Source organism: Bombyx mori, chromosome 11 (genome assembly GCF_030269925.1).
Source record: "Bombyx mori chromosome 11, ASM3026992v2".
NCBI classification, from domain to species: domain Eukaryota; kingdom Metazoa; phylum Arthropoda; class Insecta; order Lepidoptera; family Bombycidae; genus Bombyx; species Bombyx mori.
In genome coordinates this window covers 12,341,743-12,356,745 of record NC_085117.1, presented here as the reverse complement: position 1 = coordinate 12,356,745, position 15,003 = coordinate 12,341,743, and the positions used below count along the sequence as shown (strand labels likewise).

The following is a 15,003-nucleotide window of genomic DNA, read 5'->3' as shown; positions in this document are numbered from 1 at the left end:
GCAACTCTTTGGTTGAGCCTATGAGGTCACTAACCAGCCAGTCAGTAGCTGGAATAGCCCTTGTAGTCAGTATTAGGTAATAAAAAACAATGCATTCTCAAAGCATCATGAACACCATTAATAATATAAAATATATTTTTATTACTGTTGATTAAAGTAGTAATTATACAAAATGCAGTGTGTTCGTTAATTTTTGTTTTTATTTTGCGAGTGAATAAATTTGACCCGTTAAAGGATCAATGGTGAGTGATGCCGGTAGTTCCGCTGCAATATCAGCTAAAGCTTCCCATCTCGTAGCACGACTGCTCTCTGATAGACTGGGGCTAATTGCTTCTTCCCCGTGCTCATCTCTAAGACAAAAAAAGTTTAAGAAATTAACACTGTCAGTACCAAAATGAATATTTTTGCCTTCTAATTATATTGAATTTCTGTAGGTTATTAATTAATTTTAATTGGTGCACTGCTGTCATCGCTAAGAGATAGATCTCTAGGGGTATAAGTTCGTTTGCTATATTCGTATTGATTAGCATTCATATTCATTATCAACATTTATCGTCTGTCATCTTGTCTTGGATGCCAAGTATGCTTTTTTTAATGTATCGACGGTTGCTAGAACTTAATGACGACACCCGAAATGACCGAAACGTGACCATGGACACTGTACATTGTAATATAACATAGAGCCAGCATAGGTGCAAGCCAATCTTACGTTGACCAAAATGAAAGCCATGTTTAACACTAGAAGATGGCCGTTCTGATGCTGTTCTTACGGATCAATTAAACCTCTGGGTTACATAGGTGCTTCGGTTATCTGTGTTTCGCACCATATGCACCATGAGGGGTGCTCTAAATATTTCTTTGGGAGGATTTCAACATCTCCCATTTTACCATTGCACCACCAACAGATCAGAGTTCATCCATACTATCTAGAAACACTACGATCATCTACGATCAATAAAATTATAATTTGCGAAAACACTGGTGGTAGGACCTCTTGGGAGTCCGCACGGGTAGGTACCACCGCCCTGCCTATTTCTGCCGTGAAGCAGTAATGCGTTTCGGTCTGAAGGGTAGGGCAGCCGTTGTAACTATACTGAGATCTTAGAACTTATATCTCAAGGTGGGTGGCGCATTTATGTTGTAGATGTCTATGGGCTCCAGTAACCACTTAACACCAGGTGGGCTGTGAGCTCGTCCATCCATCTAAGCAATAAAAAAAAATCTATAGATCGTTTCCAGAGATCTTTTTTGCCATGTATCATCTGGCTCTGGAATGCCCCTGTGTAACCTGAATGCTATGTATGACATGTTTTTCTTTAAACGAGTTTTGAAAAGAGACCTAAGCGGCAGGCATCGTTTTCGCTGTACCTCTGGTGTCATTAATGTTTATGAGCATCAGTGACCGCTCATCATGAAATGGACGGTATACTCGGTTGCATATTAAAATAAAATAAAAATCAAAATACCATGAAATGAACACTTACTGTTCGTTAATTGGTTCAATATGTCCAATACTTTGTGATACATTAGTATCTTCCACCTGTGTCGTATGGTTTTGGTCCTCTGAATTATTAATTGGCGAGGTTTCTTCATTTTGTGAACTTTGCATTTCATCTGAATGATTCAATTCCATTACCTTTTCAATAACTTCCTCTAAAGTAGAGATTTTATCCTCTTCGTTAGCAATAACAATGGCTCCTAATTCTTTTTCACTATTCGAATTCATTTCTGCAACATCCTGACAATCTATAATGTTAAAGTTTATTTATGAAACCAATTATACATTACTATGATATTAGTAATCATTTATTTATGTTAACTTTATTGTACAACTAACGAAAATAAGTATGTGAGACAGTCCAGATTAAAGATGAGACGAGCAGAAATTTAGCAAATTAATAACTTCAATACACACAACTTTTATTTATTTAATACGATAATAAAAAATTGTTTAGATTTTTGTCAGGAATTGTACATTTTTTACCGTCATTACCTGTATAAATATTATAAATTGGAAACTGCCATTAGTACGATGTTTTTATCAAATTACAGCATTGTCTTCTGATTTCTCAAATATATTTAATCTATGACCAAAAATATAAATGGATTTCTAGTGCTCCAATGTGCAAGAACTGCTTTGGAAAAAGATTCCACGTGACATCAAGATATAAGAAACCAAGGTCTTAAATCATGAGCCATTGCTAAGGTCAAGAGGTCGTCTGCGTAATAGAGACTTAAATATGAAGCTGTTTTAGTGAAATACGAGTAATTACTTTAAATTTATGTACTGTACGAAATTACTACTAATAATACTTATTTTACTAACTTTTATCTTCCTTTAAAGGAAATGTCTCCATCAGAGAAATATCACTTTTAACTAAACGTATAGTTTGTTCTAAAGTATCACATTGAGGAAGCACATTATTTGTATCGTGTCTTTCACTGTTTTCGATTTCTTCATTACTATTTATTGTTTGATCACAGCTATCAGCGAATTGAATGCTTTTCTGCCTTTCTGAAATGAATTTAATAATTAGTGATTCTAGCTGAGCAGAAGTAATTCACAGTTTTTCTCAATCTTGATACAAAAATAAAACTCAGTACATTAAAGTTAAAGTACCTGTGGCACTAGCATCAGGTGTAACGACAGCTGGTGCGCTGCTGGTGCAACCCATTGTCGTGTACCTCACGCAATTCCCATTAGGAGTGGCGCGTGGCTCTTGTTGATGTGCGGGAACCGCCGCGATGGCCGCGACGACCGCCACTCCGCCGCATATGCCGTGCTCGACTGCCCGTTGCCTCAGATTTTATCGTAAACCACCTATTGTGGTAGGAGGCAACCCACTACAGCGACCTCGCAACCCCATCGCGTTTTTATAATTAAATAAACTTAGTATGTAGTACATTCTTTCACTTTGATGTGTGGACGCTCGTTTAATAGCATTAATAGCATTTTGCCTTGTGAAATTAAATGGCTTTTACGTTTATACTGTAAACACAGAAAGGCTTATTAGTGCACAAAGTTACGAGTTCACAAGTACCACAGAAAAGTCTGTGACTACTTGACAATATCTATACTGAATCAATAAATAATCGGCTATAGGATTTTAAAACCTAGCCACTCACATTTCTCAAATGATTAGTGTCTTTCCCTAGGTAAGCTTTCTAGATTTTTGTTGAGATCATGGTCTGACAATTAAGGATGTAAAAATCAATCACAAACCAAAATATAAGAAATTGAAACCAACCAACTACATTACAATTTTGAATTATGTAGGTATTTGGAGAGATATACGATAAAGGGAAGATCTTCCACCGAGCGGGTGATATTTGCTCGGTAGACCGACGCTCCGAATGTTGTTATTCGGAACTTGTATATATAGGCTTTATCTTGAAAATGTCGTAAGCGAGATTCAGGCATCTGTCAATTATCTTGCGTAGTATAATGACATTTAAAAAAATTGAAAAAAATCATTGAATAAATGCAAAAATAACATGCTACATCTGAAAAACAATTCTTATAATTAAGAAACATATTCCGTCTATGCAATGTAATACATTTTTTAGTCTGGCGCTAATTATAAAAAGTAAACTTACGCGTGAAAATTGTCGCTGAAATATTTTTTTATGGATTAGCATCAATGATAGAATCGACTTCAGTTGGCTTTTTATAGATAAAGGCCCTAGTGTAACTGTATGTAACCGGCTTAAAAAAATTAAAGCGTGGTCCTACCAGTCTCTTTATCCGCGTGAGGGTTATGACAGAGCCTAACAAAAGAGTCACCTATCCGTAGATTCGGTCAAGTCTAAGATTCTTTCTTCTCAGTCGTATGCACTCTTGGCAGAGTGGTCGTGATCATCACTTCAGGTAGTGGTGCGCTTCACCTAATGTCGCCAATCCTCGCGTACCGCGGCCCTTCTTGTGCACTCGTTAACGGGACCCCTTAGAGCTATTTATTTTTCCACTAGAGAAAATCGCCGGATCCCCTAACGCGCAGTGGGTGGGGTATGTGGGAGTTGAATCTCACTAAAAATTCCTGCCGCTCACAGCCGGCGCCCTACCCCGGACCGGGCCGGTGCCCAGTCCGAGTTAATGAGACGGCGGGCGGGCGGGCTAAGTTTACGCAGAGCATATTACATCCATCCCGCCGTCCAACCGCTTAGAGCCTTTATTTGGTCGATCAATCGTTACGGTAATCTGCCGCGCGGTCTTGTGCCCTCTCTCATGCACCACACGGCGCTCAACAGAGTCGTCACCCCGACGCGACACATGCCCGAAGAAAGTGAGAATGCGACCCTGAACGATGCAGGACAGTCGCTGCTTGATGCCAAGTTCCTGTAGAATTGACTGTTTCGTTCTGAATTCCGTCCACGATATTTGCAGCATTCTTCTCGAGCACCACATTTCGAGAGTATCTGTCCTCTTTATTTGGACATTAGAATGCTTTGTACTAGATAGATTTAACCGATGCTTAAAAATGTCGTCGCGTAGATTGATGTCACAAAATGTTAAGACTCGACGGAAAACAAGGGAGAGCTTAGACGAACGTTATTTTAGGACGCTGAAGCAGCGGTTACAGTGCTATAATAATAGTGAGGTCACTGTTTTTCTCAATAGTTTGATGGTATGCATTGATAGATACATGGGTTCTCAAGGGAATTATTTTGAAATACATTAAATGAATTAGCAGTAGCTGTTTCAGCTTTTGATGTTTTAAAAACTTCTAATGTCAAGTGTACAAGATACCTATAATCAGTACGTATTTTGTTTTTCACGACATAATTGAACAGCTTGTACGGTTTAACTTCGGGCTTATTATTTTCATTTTACGACCGCTTTATCGAATATTTGAAACGTCAGATATAACAAGCGCGAGATTAAGCCATAAAAATATCTTTAATTATGCATATGATTATTTTGTTTTTTGTTTTTTTTAAAGGGAAATAAATACCTACAATATTAAAACCTAAATATGTATATACAGCTAAATATTAATTAGTCAACATTTCACCTTGCGCTACCTCCTGTTCGAAGCGTGCCACTAATCCTTTGCCGCACGAAACGAAAAACGTCCGAACTTTAAAAAAAAAATGGCATATTTTTATATCAATCATCTATTTTTATTTTGTAAGCAATACAATCACAAAAATAATAATCTTGATAATATAAAATCGTAAGTAGTTACAGTAATTTGTAGGCCGTTTACACCGATTTTCAATGTAAAAGTAACCCTTTGTTCAAACAATTCACGCAACAGACCGGACTAAGGTGCTATAAATTATTCCATCCGTCCCCAGCTTGAAGCTTGAGGAGGCGCGGGGACAAGGTAGTCAGCGCGCCGTTGTTCTTACCCACCTACTTTCTGGTTACAGACCACCCCTTCTAGGTCACAGGTTTAAAAATAGATATAATTTAAAAGAACGCGACACACCACACTGTTTTTAAAAATGTTTCATTACAATGGCATTGCGTGGAGTTTTTTACGTGCCGTGTGCCGTTTTAACATGGAACGAAAATTCGTCTTGTTGTTTTCAAGGTTCTAGTTTATGGAATCGAGCTTTTGACACAATAGTTTTTATATGTGAAAGAAATATGAACATTTATGATTTATTTTGCAGATCTAAACAACAAAAAACTAAACTACCTGAGTAATACTTACATGATTATTAAGACAAAAGTCAGAAAGATCAATAAAAAAAGACGAACTTATGTCAATAAAAAAAAATTAAAAAAGCGTTCTTGACAGTAGGATAGTGCAATGATGGAGGATGCCTCTCCATCCGGTTGACGCAAGTGCTTACCGGGCTCTAGAGCATCCATATTGGTACCTCTGCACAAAATCTGGGAGCGCATACTATTTAGCATAGGCAGGCCTGTGCCGTATTCTAATCGCTAGTGTAGAGCCTTACTTGTCGGGACCCGACGTCGTACAATATGCGCGATCGTGACGATTCGGAATTAAAAGTTTGAGGTGAGGAAAAGCTCTACTTTCTCTACTATCTCACTGCCTCTAAGCGTTGAAGCCAAGCTGGGACCAAAAGCAGACCGTTCATCGTCTATATTTTTTTCTAATGGATGAAAGAGTTTTTCGGATTTTAAGTATTAGTGAAATCCATAAACATCACAATCTAAATGTAGTCACCCAGACAGACATGAGTTGAATTAGTCTTAATTGTATTGTATAACAATTATATCACGCCCTTCAAACCTGAGACAAGCCTTCTTCGCGGCAGAAACAATCAGAATTTTTGTAACTACTCGTGTGGGCTTAGACCGCGCACCACAATCAACCAATATTGCAAATTTATATATTTTTTAAGGATTTTATTTTTATTACACGACGTTATTACCGCCCTTTTTCAGATTTGTGGGGTACCTGTAGTTGGAATACATTTTTTGGTTAGAAATTATATCGAGTACATCGATGTACATACTTATACTTATATTAATTATAGTACAATAAAAACACGAAATTATTAGGATTATTTTAATTAAAAATGTTTTTGTCGTATTTGGAAACATATGTACCTAAGTCAGTCAGTTTTGCATTAAATATAATTTGATGATATTGAATTTATGGTAAAATTATGGAAATAAGTAGTTACCTTTACTAAATGATTTTATTTTTTTAAATAATTTATGAAATTTAATTCGGGCAAAAGAGGTAACATTATTAGCGTGCACAAGGGCATGGGCCGGCCTCTGCTATGACCAAGTCTCCGCAAAGAGCGATGGCCTCGATCTCCACAGCTGCTCCCAACGGTAGTCGACTGACTTCGTATGTCATTCGAGCAGGGCAAGCTTTAGGAAAATCTGTGAAGGAAATTAACTGTTTTATTTGGCATCCGGTTTCACAGATATGTTCGTTAGCTTTCGGTTCGTTTTGCCAGGTTGAAACAATTCTTTTCTCCAAGCGTCTGTCTGAATTGAGATAAAGTTTATTATACGCCACAATTTTAACCATACATAATTTTTTTATTGTCATAATTGCGGTATGACCAAAAATGTTTTCAAAAATGTGTTCATTTTGGTCGCTGCTTTATTAGTTTCAGAAACTAAGATAATTAAGTATATATCAAGAATTAAAAGAAGCTAATAATAATTAATAGTATTGAACAGAATCATAATAGATTCTGTTTATTACTATTTGATGTTACATATATTTGATATATTTTATGTTGATTCATGATTGATATTATTTCTTACATTTATTAGATACCGTGATAAAAAAAATCGTGAACCCTCTCTAATGCACTTTTCGATCAATTTTATCAGTTGATGAGAATAGAACCTTTCGATTTTATCTGTTTATAAAATCTCTTTTTCCCAGTTTAGATCTCAAATTGCATAATTTCAGTGAAATCAAGACCAAACTAAAATTACAGAATTTTCTTTTAAAAAAAAATCCTACTGCCACAAATATTTTGCGGTTTTTTTATTATGTTTATGACGACGAACGAACTTAAAGTCTATTTGGTAGCGTATAAAAATTATTTTCCATTGGGATTCCCAGTTTTTTTTTTCATAAGTGCCATTTGAGCAACACTAAACAAACTTGCTATTTTTAATATACATACCTAAGTTAGTACAATCGTCATCACTCTAATGAGTATATGTAAATTAAGTAGGTGATTCATGTTAAACGGTTTTTCAGGAGTTTGCAAATTACTTAAGTAAGTATGTACTAACATTCTGCATAGACTTTGTTGAAAGTTTGGAAGTCGTCCATGCTAGCCAACAAAACAGTAGTTTTCACGACCGACTCCAACGAAGCGCCACCAGCTTCAAGTACATGTCGCAGATTGTCCAGAGCCTGACGGGTCTGCGCTTCAGCACCACCGCAGACCATCTGTGCATCTCGATCCAATCCGAGAATTCCAGAAATGTATAAGGTCTTGTCCGCTAAAATTGCTTGACTAAAATTAAATAGACGATACAATACAACATCCTTTAACCCATAATCCAAGTTTAGGTATCATTTTTAAAATTATTGGCGTAGAAAACATAACACAATAAGTATTGATTAACATTATTAATGTACTTCCCGATTTCTCGGAGGTTGAAATTCAAACTGAGGAACTTTGTGTATTACCTATTGTATAAACACGTCATTACGGATCCTCCCGATCCATTAACGGTGCTTTTAGGTAGCTACCTCAAGCACCGATCACCGTCCTCGCCGAACCCGTCGCTTGCGACGAAGGGCTCGACGAGTATATCAATACCAATAGACACAGCCCACCGAGTTTCTCGCCGGATCTTCTCAGTGGGTCGCGTTTCCAATCCGGTGGTAGATTCCCTAAAGCACTGCCCTTCTAGGTCCAGTGTTAGCAACACTTCCGGTTTGAGCCCCGTGAGCTCACGTGCGCGTCAAAGTGAAGCTAAAATAGCCTCTCAAGACTATCAGCATAGGAAGACAAAAAATATGAACAAAATAAAAACGCAGTAAATAGGTTTTTAAGTACATATCTAAATGAGATTGTTAATGGCGACCTAAAACTGCGCGAGAAAGCGCTACAAGCCCTTTGCTCTTTAAAATCTTGAAATGGGGATTCGACGGTCAAGTAAAAAGGCAACGCATGAGTTATTTAGAAAGTTCAACTCCCACAAACCACTTCAAAGTCCCAGCTGTGAGTGATACCAGTCAGTGATAATCCAGCTATTCAAGTTATCCACCCAAAACTATATTCATGCAACATTACAAATAAAAGTATGAACGCGACGCGACGCAAGCTTCTTTAAACTCCCTCCTGGCCGAACCGCGCTCACCTGTCCTGGCGAAGCTGTAAAGGTTTTCGGTTTTCCTTCCGTTTTGCAGTAGTATCTTATTTTTTAACTTAATTAATTTTCATTAGAGGATTCCCTAACTCCTATCACAACTAGGTAGTTGTAAAATATGTTGAGAGCACGCATTAGCTTATGCAACCTTAACTATTATTTACACAAAACACTGTTTTTGCTGCAAAGTAAATTTCTTATTCGACGTTATTCCGATGAATGTAAGTAATTGAGATTTTGACCTTTCTCCTGGTGTTTGGTGGCTTTCTCCGCAACAATAATGTTGGAATCCCCATCTACGCTAGCAAGATGAATAGAGACATTATTTTTTTCCTGCCTATTCATTAGAACGGGTACATGAACTAACGGACTCAACTGAGAGAATTTGCTAACACTAACCTAAGCAAGAGCCGTGCTTCTCAGTATCTACCACCGGAACGGAATCGCGACCCACTGAGAAGATCCGGAGACTCAATAGGTAACAAATGTAATTTTTGGCTAAAGTTCACACAAATCAATAATATTTTTAGTAAACTAACCTGTACGGACCTACTGGTTGATATATTTCCGGAGATGTTATTATTGTTTTTGTTACTTTATTGTTATTCGAATTTTTTGCTGAACTCATTTTGGGCGAAACTTTGTCTTCGGACGCCAGTGCAGAATCTTCTGAGCTCATTTTTATTCTTTAGATGTAAATAGGTCAATAGTTCAAATGACAAAAAGATAACACTATCGGTGTTCAGATAGTAAGAGTATGGAATACCTACATAAATGTTATTTTATTATAATTATTCCACAAAAATCATTAAGATTCTCAAAAAGTCATAGAATACTTTGACAATGTATGACTTTGTATGACATACAATCTTAATTAGATTATCGCCAATTCAGATAGTTTTCGTTTAAATTGAATAAAATAATTTTATTCCAAAAACGAGATGAAATTACGAACTTTTTTGATTGATTTTGTGTTTGTTGAGAGAGTTTTATTCAACATGCATTCATTTGAAAATAACACTCCGCACCAATGCAACTACTATGCAGCCAAGATACACAGCGGCGCGGCGTCCCATATTAGAGACTTCTCTCACTGCTATCTATAGATATAGATCGGTACTACACAATCAACAGGATCTTTGTTAGAGCAGAGGCGACTACAAAGTCCACCACCACGTCTAGGTAGAACGACTTCGACCTATTTGGAGGAAGCCGGAAAAAAGTAATTAAGGCAAAAGAAAAGGAAGAATAAAAGATGACAGTCACAGAAGAAGGAGATAAGAAAAAATCTGTAAAGGCTGTATTCAGACATTAATAAAAATATTAAATAAATAACGAAGTTTCATTAAAAAGACTAGATGAAGGAACTTTATTGGTGACACCGATGTACATTTTTAGAGTTATTCCTCCTCCTGCTATTAAAGTTAGACCAAAGATAGTTTGACAGCAAAGGAAAACTCATACACTGTTGGGCGAGGCAAATTTTACTAATGGTGTTTGTTATCTCCATTTGAAAACTGTTTCGAATTGGAGAAAGGAGTTAAATGAAATGATACAATATTTTTTTCCTATTCCTATTATTAAGAAATAGATAAAATAGAAAAACAAAAGATTTTTTTTATTGCTTATGTGGGTGGACGAGCTCACAGCCCACCTGGTGTTAAGTGGTTACTGGAGCCCATTGAAATCTACAGCGTAAATGCGCCACCCACCTTCATATATAAGTTCTAAGGTCTCAAGTATAGTTACAACGGCTGCCCCACCCTTCAAACCGAAACGCATTACTGTTTCACGACAGAAGTAGGCAGGGTGGTGGTACCTACCCGTGCGGACTCACAAGAGGTCCTACCACCAGTAATTACGCAAATTATAATTTTGCGTGTTTAATTTTTATTACACGATGTTATTCCTTCACCGTGGAAGTCAATCGTGAACAATTGTTGAGTACGTATTTCATTAGAAAAATTGGTACCCGCCTGAGATTCGAACACCAGTGCATCGCTCAACACGTATGCACTGGACGTCTTATCCTTTAGGCCACGACGACTTTGTAGATGAAAATAAAAAAGGAGAGGTGAAAGAGCATCAGCAAGAGAATAGTTGAAATATCACCAACATTAAGCTTGCACTTTTTTAAAAGACAATTGATCCTAACAGACGACTCTCCTGTGGACAAAGAATAAGATGCTAGGTGTACTGGTAATCAGCGATGCGATTGCAGTGGGGAAATCCCACAGATAGATACAATTTTATCTAAAAACTACTTAACAAGTGTTCACGAATTATTTCCACGATTAAAGAATAGCATTGCGTATTAAAAGAGAAAATACAACAGTTTTTATTTTATTTGCTTGTCTAATGGGAACATAGGTAGGGAATTGTGAGCCCGCATAAATACCTATTTTCTACCGCAAAGCAGTATGTAATTGAAATTCCTTAAGATATAAGGTTGATAAATGACCAATCATTAATATTAGCTTTTAAGTCATTGAAGACTCAGTGGACCACTCCAGAAATGCCATCTTGATTGTACTTCAGAATGTCTACCGTAACTTCCATAGTAAGTTTCGTCGGCAGTCGGCATTGTTGACATCAACGAAAGACAGTGGCCGCACACCATCAGGTGGGCCGTAAGTTTTTGTACCATTAGTAGTAGTAAAAATGAAATAAAATAAAGTCCATTCAATTCCATGTCTATTGTAAAGCTATTAATACCCCGTAAACAGTGCTGGATTAAGCAAGCGCAGAGCCCGTAGCAAATTATTTCAAAGAGCCCTTGATCTACTATAGGTTCTTAAGTATAAAGTGGTAAAAAAACACTGTGTCGGGTAAGAGTGCTTGCATACGTCAGACTTTTTGAAGAGCTGATTATCAGGCTGATTGAAATTCTACACGTTTATACAAACAACTTTTTCTTAATAAGTCACTCAAAAAATTAAGCTCGGGCAGAGATGAGTGGGTTTAAATATGCGGGGCCCCCGTTAGCTTGGGGCCCGTAGCAATTGCTACTCTTGCTATATGGTTAATCCGGCACTGCCCGTAAAGTTGTACAGACTCCCGAAGATTATTTTAATGCAAAGCATAGAATAACAGAATAACAAAGAAATCCACAAAAATGACAGTAATAGGAGCATAGCAATAATAATAAACAATACCAATCAGTAATTATGAATACGGTTCTTCGCGGACTCTCCCAAAAAGGTCATAAAACTTTCAGTAAGCTCCAACCTTTTGAACAATTTAAACTAAGAGATTTTTCATCTGCATTTATGAGCTGTTTTAATGTTATTCCACTTTACTTTTCAGACAATAGACGAGAACCAAGAATATGATTCGAGTTTTGTTATTTGTTTGTATGGCAGTATTCCCTTTGCTTATCCGACGAATACGTAAAAAAAAACAAAAATGGACATTGTCAAAAGTGTCAAAAAGAAAATTGAATGAAGGGAAATTCGGGATAGCGGGCGTACAATTAAAGCGAATTTCGAATCCTTCATTTTAAATGTTATTTAGAATAAACAATACTGTCTATAGTGCAATAGAGTTTTACATCAGGTAAAGTGGAATTTCCGAACAGACGTTATGGAGCCTTTTTTGTAACCTATTTTTTCCGTATTAATAGGCTTATATCAAGTAAATTCATTTAATCGTATATATTCTATTTTCAGGTAAAATGCAGAAGCTATTTTCGTTAGTTAAAGTGGCTAATAGCTTAATAGGAGGGAATGTACTACCAATATTAAATAGGATTTCTCAGCCTTCTGTTACAAATTTCGTAAAACCTGTGATCCCATTAGTCACGCAAATTTCGGGTATAAAAATTAAAGGTCGCGTACGGAGACGTTGCAGGTCGTGTTATTTTGTGTTTCGAGATGAGAGAGTTTATATTATGTGTTCAAAGTTTCCAAGACACAAACAAATGTCAATGAAACCAAAGCCACATAACACATGGATTTTGACACAAGCGAGCCAGAGTCCAGTTAGACCCTGGTAATTAAGAGTGCTTATGGATTAATTAATATATTATGTATGTACAATGTAATTTAGTTTCTATAGATAATAAAATCAAAAATGCAGAAGCTGTTGATTTTACTTTCATTTGTGGACTTATTAAGTCATATTTTTTCTGTAGAAAGCTGACCCATTTCATAGATAATAATGAATTACAACTACTTCCAATAACTTTTCTCACTTGAAATTTTTGGATTTATTAAGCAAGTCAGTTATATCAGTTCTTTGTTACCAGACTAGGTACACTATAAAGAGGACTGAAATATTACACTGGTTTTACAATTGTACCTCAGTGTATTATATCCCATCCCCATTAGGTTCAACTAGCTTTTTCAAACCCCAATTTTTGCTAACTTTAAACTTTTTCTCAACATTAAAATTACTATATTGTATCAACCCATTTCATTAACACATTGCAATGTCAGTGTGGAATCTAGTGTATAAGCCATCACTTACACAAGGTAGTTTATTTCCCCGCTCCTATTTAGTTTATTTATATTCCCGAGTCGCCGTCGACCCAGCTAGCCTTTTTTTTCTGACGACACAACAGTTTACTACTCAAGTAGAAAAAAGTCCCTAATGGCGAGTAAACTCCAGAGCGCAGCGCTAACCCTCGGACAGTGGTTCAGAAAATGGCGCATAGACATCAACCCAGTGAAAAGCACAGCAGTGTTATTTCAAAGAAACTCACCGCTTATTTCCTCCCACATTAGGAGGATAATATATCACCCCCCCCCCCTGATCACCTTCTTCGGCCAACCTATATCCTGGGTCAGGAAGGTCAAGTACCTGGGTGTCACCCTGGATGCATCCATGACATTCCGCCCGCATATAAAAACAGTCCGCGACCGTGCCGCATTTAATCTCGGCAGATTCTATCCCATAATCTGTAAGCGGAGTAAAATGTCTCATCGAAACGAGGTGACACTTTACAAAACTTGCATAAGGCCCGTCCTGACTTATGCGAGTGTGGTGTTCGCTCACGCGGCCCGCACACGTAGACACCCTCCAATCCCTACAATCCCGCTTTTGCAGGTTAGCTGTTGGGGCTCTGTGGTTCGTGAGAAACATTGACCTACACGACGACCTGGGCCTCGAATCAGTCCAGAAATACATGAAGTCAGCGTCGGAACGGTACTTCAATAAATCTATGCGTCATGATAATCGCCTCATCGTTGCCGCCGCTGACTACTCCCCGAATCCTGATCATGCAGGAGCCAGTCACCGTCGACGCCCTAGACACGTCCTTACGGATCCATCAGATCCAATAACCTTTGCATTAGACGCCTTCAGCTCTAACACTAGGAGCAGGCTTAGGGACCTCGGCAACCTAACCCATGCATCAGCCCGCTGAGTTTCTCGCCGGATCTTCTCAGTGGGTCGCGATTTTGATCCGGTAGTAGATTCATTCGCGAAGCAATTTCTCTTGAGTTGTTAGGTCTCCTTCGGAGGCGCTCGGGCAGTTGTTAACAAATCCCAACCCTACTGGCTGAGCCTTTGCTCGCCCACATGTCCTGGTGAAACTGGAAAGGCCTACGGGCAACAAGTGACCTTTCAAAAAAAAAAATACACAAGGTGGTACAGTCTGATGCTTTGTATTTAAGTCAACAGCTTCACCTATATTAATTAGATGGTTACTGGTGCCCAATATGGCAGGACCACCACATGGTGTGTCAATTGTAGTTGCCTTTTACTACGGCTATCCTATACCTGATCTAATCTGGACGTATCACTACTTCGTGATAGAAATAGGTAGTATGGCGGTAGCTACCAGCGTGATCTTACAATATTAATTCGCCTTAACAATATTAATTGATCAAAGTAATAAATTTTGCAGTTTTATTATTTTTATGTTTCTTTCATTATGGAAGTCATTCATGAAAATGTGTTGATTATGTACTTTATAGAAAAATAGTACCTGCTTATGTGATTCGAACCGCGTCTTTTCCTTAGACTACGACTTTTAAACATTCCCACGTAGTTTTATAAAAAATGCATTTGCAAGCAACTACTCGGACAGGCACTTAGAAGAAAAAAAAAAAAACCTCAGGATGCGAGTATTCTTACTCGCCCCGTTTTTATTCGTTTTTTTAAACGTTACTTAGGAAGCGTCAATGTGTGTTAAAACAGCATAACAGCCAAAATTGTAATATCTATGGTAAAACGGTGAGGGAGCATAATTGTCAGAGGCTGGATGACCAGTAGGCAGCATG

General features: G+C 37.6%; 2 protein-coding genes and 2 long non-coding RNA genes across 5 annotated transcripts; 2 read left to right on the top strand and 2 right to left on the bottom strand.

The window, feature by feature from the left end:
- Positions 1 to 121: 121 nt before the first annotated feature.
- On the bottom strand, positions 122 to 6,225 carry LOC101738275 (uncharacterized). Of its 2 annotated transcripts, XM_062671196.1 has the most exons (5): positions 3,127 to 3,346; positions 2,621 to 2,989; positions 2,327 to 2,515; positions 1,485 to 1,746; positions 122 to 350 (listed from the first exon to the last, which is right to left on the bottom strand). In XM_062671196.1, exons 2-5 carry the CDS (start codon positions 2,673 to 2,675, stop codon positions 200 to 202), a joined length of 657 nt encoding a protein of 218 aa, XP_062527180.1. In that variant the 5' UTR covers positions 2,676 to 2,989; positions 3,127 to 3,346; the 3' UTR covers positions 122 to 199. The 2 variants fall into 2 exon arrangements, with proteins under 2 accessions (XP_062527180.1, XP_004931481.1); XM_004931424.4 differs by having other exon boundaries at positions 2,621 to 6,225.
- Positions 6,226 to 6,474: 249 nt separating this feature from the next.
- On the top strand, positions 6,475 to 9,511 carry LOC134199710 (uncharacterized). The gene is made up of 2 exons (XR_009974320.1): positions 6,475 to 8,271; positions 9,258 to 9,511. It is a non-coding gene; the product is annotated as an uncharacterized LOC134199710 (long non-coding RNA).
- LOC101738412 (2-iminobutanoate/2-iminopropanoate deaminase) lies at positions 6,475 to 10,109 on the bottom strand. The gene is made up of 3 exons (XM_004931425.3): positions 9,319 to 10,109; positions 7,691 to 7,917; positions 6,475 to 6,814 (listed from the first exon to the last, which is right to left on the bottom strand). Exons 1-3 carry the CDS (start codon positions 9,456 to 9,458, stop codon positions 6,675 to 6,677), a joined length of 507 nt encoding a protein of 168 aa, XP_004931482.1. The 5' UTR covers positions 9,459 to 10,109; the 3' UTR covers positions 6,475 to 6,674.
- A 1,155-nt stretch (positions 10,110 to 11,264) lies between these two features.
- On the top strand, positions 11,265 to 12,858 carry LOC101738630 (large ribosomal subunit protein bL36m). Its single transcript, XR_001140033.4, has 2 exons — positions 11,265 to 12,334; positions 12,448 to 12,858. It is a non-coding gene; the product is annotated as a large ribosomal subunit protein bL36m (long non-coding RNA).
- Positions 12,859 to 15,003: the final 2,145 nt, after the last annotated feature.